The 9,183-nt window shown below is 44.8% G+C and overlaps 1 protein-coding gene across 1 annotated transcript; it reads left to right on the top strand.

The window, feature by feature from the left end:
* Nucleotides 1-482: 482 nt before the first annotated feature.
* Nucleotides 483-8,512, top strand: TMEM35B (transmembrane protein 35B). Its single transcript, XM_081870598.1, has 3 exons — nt 483-657; nt 4,448-4,628; nt 6,728-8,512. The coding sequence occupies exons 1-3, from the start codon at nt 550-552 to the stop codon at nt 6,856-6,858; spliced, it is 420 nt and encodes a 139-aa protein (XP_081726724.1). The 5' UTR covers nt 483-549; the 3' UTR covers nt 6,859-8,512.
* Nucleotides 8,513-9,183: the final 671 nt, after the last annotated feature.

Here is a 9,183-nt window from a genome sequence, read left to right as displayed (position 1 = left end):
TTAATTAGGGGTGAGATTACATATAAAATGTATATTTAAAGAGTCGACCAGCGCAGAACTGGTTTGGACACAGTGTTCTGCTTTACAACATTAAAATACTATCTGTAGGTGGTCTTGATTTATGATCAATTTTCTCCTTAAGCATCCTTCTTCAAAGAGGAGAAGTCCTTAAACAGTTGAGAGCAGGCAGCAGCCACATTCGCTTTTAATCAAGCTCTCTGCACATGCTTAAGGACACCCTCGCCCGTTCAAAGGTGCCAGGCCCTTATCACACCGCCTATTTACTTGCAGCCGCCTGCTCAGCAAAACAGCGCCCTCATCTTTCACCCAACTCTGTCGCGACTGTGTCGCGTTTGCACCGCCTGTTCGATTACCGAGGCCAGCGGTGGGTGGGAGAGAAGACAAGGAAAAACCCCATTTTTGGTGGCTGTGTTTCCTCCCCTCCCCGTTTCCAGTGTTTATTCCCCTCCCCCTCCCCCTCCCCCTCCCCCCGCCCCAGCTACCAGTAAGCCGAAGAAAGGGAAGAAGAGAGCGAGAGAAGCCGGAGCCATGGCGCTGCTCTTTTCCGCCATCCGCGTGCTCCTGGGCCTTTTCTTTTCCGTCTGCGGGGTCGTCAAGCTGACCGATCGGATTTCAGGCGAAGTTTATGAGCAGCTGGTGAGCGGCAATCGGGGTGTGCAGGGGAAGGGAAAACGGTTTACCAATGGCTTTTTTTTGGGTGCGTGGGGGGAAGAAAGGGAAGCGTGCAAAGGAGCCCTCCTCCGCTTTGCTTTGCAATTTGTTGCAACTGGGTGTGGGCGAAGCTGCGCAGAGGCTATTAAAACCAAAAAACACCCCTCTTTATTCCCCATTGGTATTAAATCGTGCAACCGATCCTTCATGCGTGCTTGCCCGGAATAAAGGCTTATTACTCCCGAGGAAGCGCGCAGCCCACCCGCAGCACGCGTTTACTCGCAAGGAAGCGCCAGTGAGTTCTGCGGAGGGGAGGGGGAATCCCTCGCCTGGCCGATTCCCGGGACGCGTTCCTTAAGCAGAGACAAAACGTCGCGGGGTTTTACGGGAGGGAGGATGCTCACTCTTCACTCAGTGGACGGATTTACTTACGAATATACGTGCCAGATTTGCACGGTTCAGAGCCTGGTCGTTTATACTCGGAAGTACGTCGTCTATTGGATCCATCGGGGCTTTTATAAAAGCCCGCGTGTGCATTGCCTTTGGCGCGTTAGGCTGCAATCCCGTGCACGTTTACTTGGGAGTAAGCCCCCTTGAACAAAGTGGAGCATACTTCCGAATGCACTTGCATAGGATCGCGTGGGCACGCAGAGTACTGTAATCCTGTTAGAGACGACAGACAGTTGCTTATCGTTTTTGCAGTGTCCGCCCAATAATAATGCTTCTGCAGCTCTTAATCCCGCCTGTCGGATTTGATATAAATGCGCTCACGGTGTGGACGGGCTTTTAACAGTTTTGAAGCGGCCTTGGACTCCGGATTGTGTCAGAGCTACCGTAAATCTGTGATTTGGGGATTACTTGTTGGCTGTTTTGCCATCGCAGAACCCCAGATAATTCGAGTAGGTTTAGATGAATCGGTTTTTGTCCAAATCTGACATCTCCGCCCTCTCCTGGCTGCCTGCTGAAACTGTTTTTTGTTTTGGCGCGAATCGGGTTGGGGTTTGAATTTTGTGAGCCTTTTCCGTTTCACTAGTCGAGTTTGGCGGGAATTCAACAGAAAAGAAGAAAACTCTAGCCAGTACCTCCCCAAACCAGATTCGCTCGCCAAACGAGATTCAATTGTAAACATGAACTTATCAAATGCTGCCTATTGATAATTGATTCAGTTGTACAATAGTGTGATTAGTCTATTTATTGAGCCTGCCATTAAAATATATATATATAAGGGTGGACTCTGAAAGCCAAAAAGGTTGTAATGTGCAATTCAGAACAACAAATATACGGAACAGTATCTAAAATAGTTTGGGGTTGGATTGAAGAGTTTCATTCTGGACCTCTCTAAACCTGTGACTTTATAGCTGCAACATTTCCCCACCCAGTGGCTGGAGGGGATATCACCAAGATGTCTGCATCCTTGAGCTTGTTTGGAGGACCACTGGAATGAAATTCACGGCATGTAATGCCCTGAAGGAAAATATTATGAAAATGATATATAGGTGGTACATGACCCCAGTCAAACTTGCAAAAATATATCATCGGTCCGATAATAAATGTTGGAAATGTAAGGAGGCTGAAGGGACATTCTTTCACCTTTGGTGGACTTGCCCAAAAGTGAAGGCCTTCTGGGAAATGATCTACAATGAGTTAAAAAAGGTGTTTAGGTACACCTTTCCTAAGAAACCAGAGGCCTTCCTCCTGGGCATTGTGGACCAAAAGGTGTTAAAGAAGGATAGAACATTTTTTATGTATGCAACTACAGCAGCAAGAATACTCATTGCAAAATATTGGAAGATACAAGATCTTCCCACGCTGGAAGAGTGGCAGACGCAGTTGATGGACTATATGGAACTGGCTGAAATGACTGACAGAATCCGAGATTTGGGAGAAGAGACAATGGAAGAGGACTGGAAGAAATTTAAGGACTATTTACAAAAACATTACAAGTTGTATGAATGTTAAGAATCTGCATGATTTGGAAATTTGAGCTCCTGCAATTAGATTGGGAAAACAGAAGATTAAGTTATAAGTAAGAAAAAGTTGAAATTTAAAGTTATTTTATGTATTATTTTAAGGTATAAATAATTGACAAAAGGTACTTTAAATCTAGAAGTAAAATATTTTGAAAGATATAAAAAAGATACGAAACAAGGTAATAATTTGCTGATATGTTTATTGTAAAGAACGCAGGGTGAGGGAGATGTGGGGAAGTCCAGTTAGTAACGTAAAAATGCATTTTGAAAGATGGATTGTTTTTCTTTTTCTTCTTTTCTGTTTGTTCTTTTTTTTTTCCTTTTCTGTAAATTGAAAATGTAATAAAAATTTTATTTTTTTTTAAAAAAAAGATGTCTGCATCCTTGCAGGTGGAAAGACACAAAGATTTGACTTGCTATCTGTGCTGAATCCAAAGCATTGGCCTTGGTGCCACCCCAAACCTAAAAGGGGAGCTGGATCATGTGTGACGCTTCCACTTTAAGTTTGGCCTGTATATGGGTGTACATAAACCCACTGCCATGTGTACCACTGCCTCTTTGGGCCTCTCTGGAAAAGCTTGAGCCATGAGATGCAGCTTCGTGAGGGATGGAAGGATCTAGCCATGTCGGTTCTCTCATTTCTCATTTTTGCAGTCTTAAATTCAGTTCTCTACATTTCTGCAGCAATCATTCTTTTTTTTTTTAATCCTGAAAATTATTCATAATTTTTGTACAGATTGCTCCTAATAAACATATTTATGTATTCAGTTTACTAATAGGCACATTTTTGCAAATTCCTCTAATATAATATAATTCATTTCTGCATGTTATTTTCACTAATACAGTATATTGGTTTGAATGCACACTTCTCCCTAATATGTGTCTGTTGAAAAGTTGTCTATTCTGCCAGGCCTGCGCATGCAATCAAGAATGCATCCCTCCACAGTGTTTAATTAACACTGTTTTAATTTTTTTATGGCATTATTGGATGGTTTTTATTACTCTGGGATAGCTCAGTTGAGACTCTTAATATCAGGGTTGTGGGTTCAAGCCTCATGTTGGGCAAAAGATTCCTGCATTGCAGGGGGTTGGAATAGATGATCCTAGTGGTTCCTTCCAACTATGATTCTATGATACTTGTATACCATATGATTCTATGGGGACACGCTTGCACCATTTTGTGGCCCTGTCACTTTTTCTGCTCTTTTTGATGTAGTAGACATTATGCCCCCCCCCCATGGCATCCATTTTGTGTTATGCCATGTTCCCATGGCATCCATTTTGTGACCAGTGCCCATAACTTTCTCAACATTCCGGGTGTGCCAACTAGCTCAAAATAGGTTGGTGCCCTCTTGATCTAGAGCAGTGTTTCTCAGCCTTTGGGTCTCCTGCTGTTGTTGGACTACAACTCCCACCGTCCCTGACCACTGGTCCTTCTAGCTAGGGATGACAGGAGTTGTAGTCCCAACAACAACTGGGGACTCACATTTGAGAAACATGGACCTAGAGAGTAACTTGGAGGAGCCAACCACTCACTGGAAAAGGAGGGGCACTTCCTGTGTGGCTCCTCTCTTCACCTGCCATTCACCCCTTTGCAGCCTTCTCACTCATGGGCCCACTTCCTATTTCTGGGGATGTTTGCAAGGTAGGGTGACTACTGAAACTCCACCCATTTAACTCTTTTACACTTATTGATTTATGGATTTATTATATTTATATCCTACTTTTCCTCCAAGGAGGTCCTAGGTGGGCACCCTAAACACTACACCACACTGGCGCTTTTTAAACTCTTTTTTCTATTCCAGAAATCGCAATTTGTGCAGTTTGCCGACGCCTTTCCTCTGAAGGAGTTTGGCTACAAGCCAGAGCCGATCCAGTACCTGGAAACGGTGGGCTGGATAGAACTATCGGCTGGTTTGCTCATGGCCTTTGGGCCTCAGCTGCTGCAGGAAATCAGCAATTTTGTGCTCACAATCGTCATGATAGGTAAGAGCTATGCAGGGGTCGGCTATTTCCCTTCCGCAAGGTAGAGAGGGGCTGCTGGAACAGAGTCAGACCAATGGCCCTTCTAGGTCAGTATTGCCTGCACTGACTGGCAGCCACTCTCCAGGCCTTCAGGCAGGAGTCTTTTTCCCAGTGCTCCCTGGACATGCCAGGGACTGAACCTGGGACCTTTCACGTGCAAAGCAGATGTTCTGCCACTGAAGTACAATTGTTCTTCAGGAGCTGAAGTCTGGCTGAAGGTCCTCGTTCTTGAGTGTTTCTGATCTCAACTACAGATGAGGCTGTATTGGGGCTGAAAGCAACAGTGTGTTTTGTTTTTCAAGTGTATGCTTATATATAATGGGTGTCAGCCATATTGGTTTTAGGGGTAAACATAGTATATCACTTTAGTCAGGATTGGGGAACCTGTGATCCTATAGATTCTGTTGGACTGCAACTCCCATTGGCCATGCTGGCTGGGGATGATGGGCTTTGGAGTCTGCCAACATCTGGAAGGCCTAAGAATTATTCTCTGGCTTTAATAAAAGCATTTCTCAGTTCAGCAGGTTGAACTGTGTTACAGAAGCACAGAAGTCTGCATTTTTCTCACATAGCTTCAAAACCAAGGAAATCCCCCTTATTACTTGAGTTTGAGCTCTGTCCTACCTCATAAAATTGTTTCTAAGGTATTCAGTTGCTCTTGCTTGGGAAGCAGTGCTGCCTCAGTGCAGAGATGCTTGCTTTTCGTCTGCTCAACCAGTAATTAAAAAAAATAAAAAGTACAAATGGCACCATTTTCTCTCCTCACAAGGAAACTGGCTTGTAATGTAGCTCTTCAGTACCTATTATTTACATGTTGATGTTTTATTTGGTTACAAATAATAAATGTGACTCTATTGAAAGCTGCCCAACTTCTGCACATGACAAAGTATGAGTCTGTTTGTGCATGTTCCAGTAGGGGGCACCAGAAGCTAATTAGTTATCCATGTTGCTTACTAATTAAGCCACTGCTTTGCAAAAGTTCCTCACGTCAACTGGGAAATTCTATTTTTATTCAAAACCCTGACCTTAATTAATGCTACGCAGGCTCGTCTTCATGGCGATACCAACCGCCTGGAACCTTCTTTAAAATTATTATTACAGATGTACCATTTTTCTAGCTTTGGGTAATTGACTACTGATATAATCACTCCTGGCTCCCTTAAAGCTGCATTTGGATTTTACCAAGCCCCTGAATTCCTATGGGTAAAACTGACCGCAGGAGCAGCAGATCTAGTCAGAGGCTGGTGGTGGTGAAGGGAAAGCTGGACAGCAACTGGGTGAAGCTGTTTTGTATATCAGGACTGGCAAACAGGCTGATGCTCAGAAGGATACATTTTTCTTCTATACATCAGCATCATTGTGTGTATGATGTTTTGCAGAGTTTCATGTGCCAGAAAAAGCAGACCCCTGACCCAGAGAACAAACAGCCTGAACACCACAATCCTATGCATATTTGCTCAGAAGTCCCAGGGAAGGTTTAATGGGCTTACTTCCAAGTAAGCGTGCATAGACTTAGGAGCTGAAGGTACTTCTAAAGTTTTCTAAAGCAGAAAAAGTAGGATCCCTGCTTTAGAAGGGATGTCAGGAGACTGCATTATCTACCTGTCTTCAATATCTTTTTTAAAAACTGCTTCTACAGTGGGTCTCTTTTTACTCTTGTTGATTTATTTTTATGCATCTTAATTTTTGGTTGAAATTTGGCATGATGAAGAAAGAGAGAGATGCCTAGGTAGGAAGTATTCCCGCCAAGGCAGACCAAGTGATTTCACAGAGTTCTCTCCAGCAAATTTTACAGGAAAGTTATGTAAGCCTTAGTCCTTTCATGTGCCTATCTGGCAAAACATGAATGGGTTGGACTGCAATAATGTCCCACAGGTAACCCTAAGTTAACGATGCCCATTAATTTCAGGGGGTCTACTCCCAAGTATGACTAACATGTACAAAAGCAGGTGCAAGTCGAGGCTAGAGATTGCCGTGGGGTGGAGAGTCGTTTAGCCAATGAATCTCATGGTCTTTTTGCAATTTTTTTTTTAAATATTTCCCCCTTTGTCTCTTTGCAGGTGCCATATACAGCCTCTTGGTTTTGAAGGAGCCCATTGCCATGTGTGCCCCGGCCACTATCTCCCTGGGTCTTCTGCTTCTCCTCAATATCCGGGGAAGAGGGAGACCCACCAAGTCAAAGTTTGAGTGAGGGGTGTCGAACTGGAGAGGACAGAAGGGGAGAGTTCGGAAATGGCAGCAAATCTCTTGTTGGCCCTTTTTTTGTCTGTGTTCTTTCCACCCCTCCTCCCCTTGCTCGGTCCTTTTTAACTTGGTATAAACTGGGTCCTGTGGGTGTATGATCCGGGGGGGTGGTGGTTGTGACCTTGAAATCACCATAGATCGGGGGATGAAGTCCCTTTTCAGCCCAGGGGCCACATTCCCTCCTGGGTGACTTTCTGAGGGCCATATGCCAGTGGTGAGCAGGGACCACAGGCAAAAGCGGGCACAGCAACAAATGAAGTTTTTACCTTCATTTGTACTGAAGTTTGTACTACAGGTTAATTTATACACACACTCACAATCCCTTTACCCTCTATTCAGATAAGCCAGAAACAATTGTCAGATGTAAGGGACACATTTCAATCAGGGGAAAATGGGTGTGAAGCAGAGCCAGTGAGGGCTGTGGGTGGGGTGGGGGCATAACCAGCAGAGTCGTAAGGGTCCCTACTCCTGCTTTAAATTGATGGCAGCTAGACTTTGGGTCTTTCTCAGTTACCCCATTCACCAGTGTTCTTAGGCCTGGTGTAAGTGCTAAATTAGCCAGGTGCTGCCTTAATCTTTGAATTTCATAGCTTGGGGAAGCGGAGGAAGGAAATGGAAAGGGGATGTGTGAAATAAGTTTTGGGTAATCCTTGGGAGAAAATAGAAGCACACTTAAAAAAAAAAATAACCTGGCATAGGACAGTCCCTTTTTTTGGCTCAGGGCAAACCATTTCTGTGGGGTTCATTGAGTGGCACTGAAGGATTTTGTTGGCTACTATGTGAGAGAAGCAGCTGCCCCTACTACTGATCTGTGGTCTGTCCACTAAGTTGCAGCTGCTTTCCTTTAAACATCAAATCATTGGTCCGCCTATCTCAGTATTGTCTACACTGACTTGCAGTGGCTTTCAAGGATTTCAGGTAGGACATTCCCAGCCAGGAATTGAACCTGGGACCTTCTGCATCCCAGGCAGAGCCGTGGCCTTTCCCCCAGTATTTGCCTGCTGGGAGAGTGCTTCTCAGCAAGGCTGCCTCTGGAAAAGGTGACAAATCCTTTCCTGCACTTATATACCCTTTGGCATTCATGATGAACGTGGGGTGGGGAGGAAGTTCGCCAGAAGAGGAAAAGCTCTCGCCCTGCTGTGGACCTCTTAAGGTCCTACCATCTCTCCTCTCCACCTGCCTGTCCACTGAGATGGCCACCAGAGGCTCTTATGCAGGAGATCTTTCCCTCAGGGCAGGAATATGGGGACCAGCTGAGGCTCTCCAGCTGCAATCCCCTTCACCCCAGTCCTTTTGCCATGCTGGCTGGGGCTGATGGGAGTTGAAGGCTAGAAAACATCTCCAGCATCACAGGTTCCTTCCCCTGTTCTAGAGATTAGGCATGAAATGAGCAGAGGTTGGATTTTTACTGTGGTTGCTTTCTGATTATCAGAGTCCTTTACTAGACAGGTGCACAAGGCACTGTAATCTAAGAACCAGCCAGAGTCCATCTTGTTTCAGTCATATATTTTTTCTGGTGCTGGCTTTACTGATCCGCTTTGGCAATGTTTTTCTGTTTCTTTTGACTCCTTGGTGATTAAAGTGTTGACTGATTTTTAAAACGTTTCGATTTTTCTTTGTTTTGAGGGATGCCATCAGAGGTTCTGATAGCCAGTGTTAGAGGAAGGGGGCAGAGTCTTTTTAAAAAGTAAATAAATAAAACAGCCGGTTGTCAGCAGGCAAGATAAAAACACATCATGAATCTTACTTGGCCTGAGAGGAGAAAGAGAGCATCACCCTAACGTTGTCCTTTAATCTAGGAACTTAACAAGAGCTGAGCTGGGGGTGGAGGGAAGGCTAAAGAGGAGACACACCTGCCCTCAGTGAAGCTGGGCTGAAGAGATGGAAATGGATAAAATGAATGTTTCCCCACTGCTTTATCTCCATGCCAGGAAAGCCATCGCCTAGTCGCTTCCTCTGTGTTAAACTCTGTATGTTAAAGGCACAGGCACTGAGCCAGTTTAAAACATTGGCAGCCTTTCAAATAGGGATCCAAAGTGAAGGTAGTCATGGAGCCCAAATATGAGACCCTTGCTACCTCTTTCATCCAAGTGGTCTGTGGGTGGGCAGGTCATCCCAACAGTTTGGCTGTGCGGGAATAAGCAGCTGGTATTTTTGCTTGCTTGCTTTGAAGCAGCAAAGTGTGAGTGTGAAGAAGTTGTGCTTTGTTCGCAAATGTGCTTAATTCCTTAAAAAGAAGGAGGAGACTGTCTCACCATGGCAGTGAGAGGAA

This window comes from Podarcis erhardii, assembly GCF_964252035.2.
Source record: "Podarcis erhardii genome assembly, chromosome: 7".
In the NCBI taxonomy this organism is placed as follows: Eukaryota; Metazoa; Chordata; class Lepidosauria; order Squamata; family Lacertidae; genus Podarcis; species Podarcis erhardii.
This window is presented reverse-complemented; position numbering and strand designations above follow the sequence as displayed.

Bases quoted from the DNA above. Each gene is read 5' to 3' on its own strand.
- TMEM35B (XM_081870598.1), top strand. From the start codon at position 550: ATGGCGCTGCTCTTTTCCGCCATCCGCGTGCTCCTGGGCCTTTTCTTT. The intron at 658-4,447 runs GTGAGCGGCAAT...TTTCTATTCCAG, and splicing joins GCGAAGTTTATGAGCAGCTG to AAATCGCAATTTGTGCAGTT. The intron at 4,629-6,727 runs GTAAGAGCTATG...GTCTCTTTGCAG, and splicing joins GCTCACAATCGTCATGATAG to GTGCCATATACAGCCTCTTG.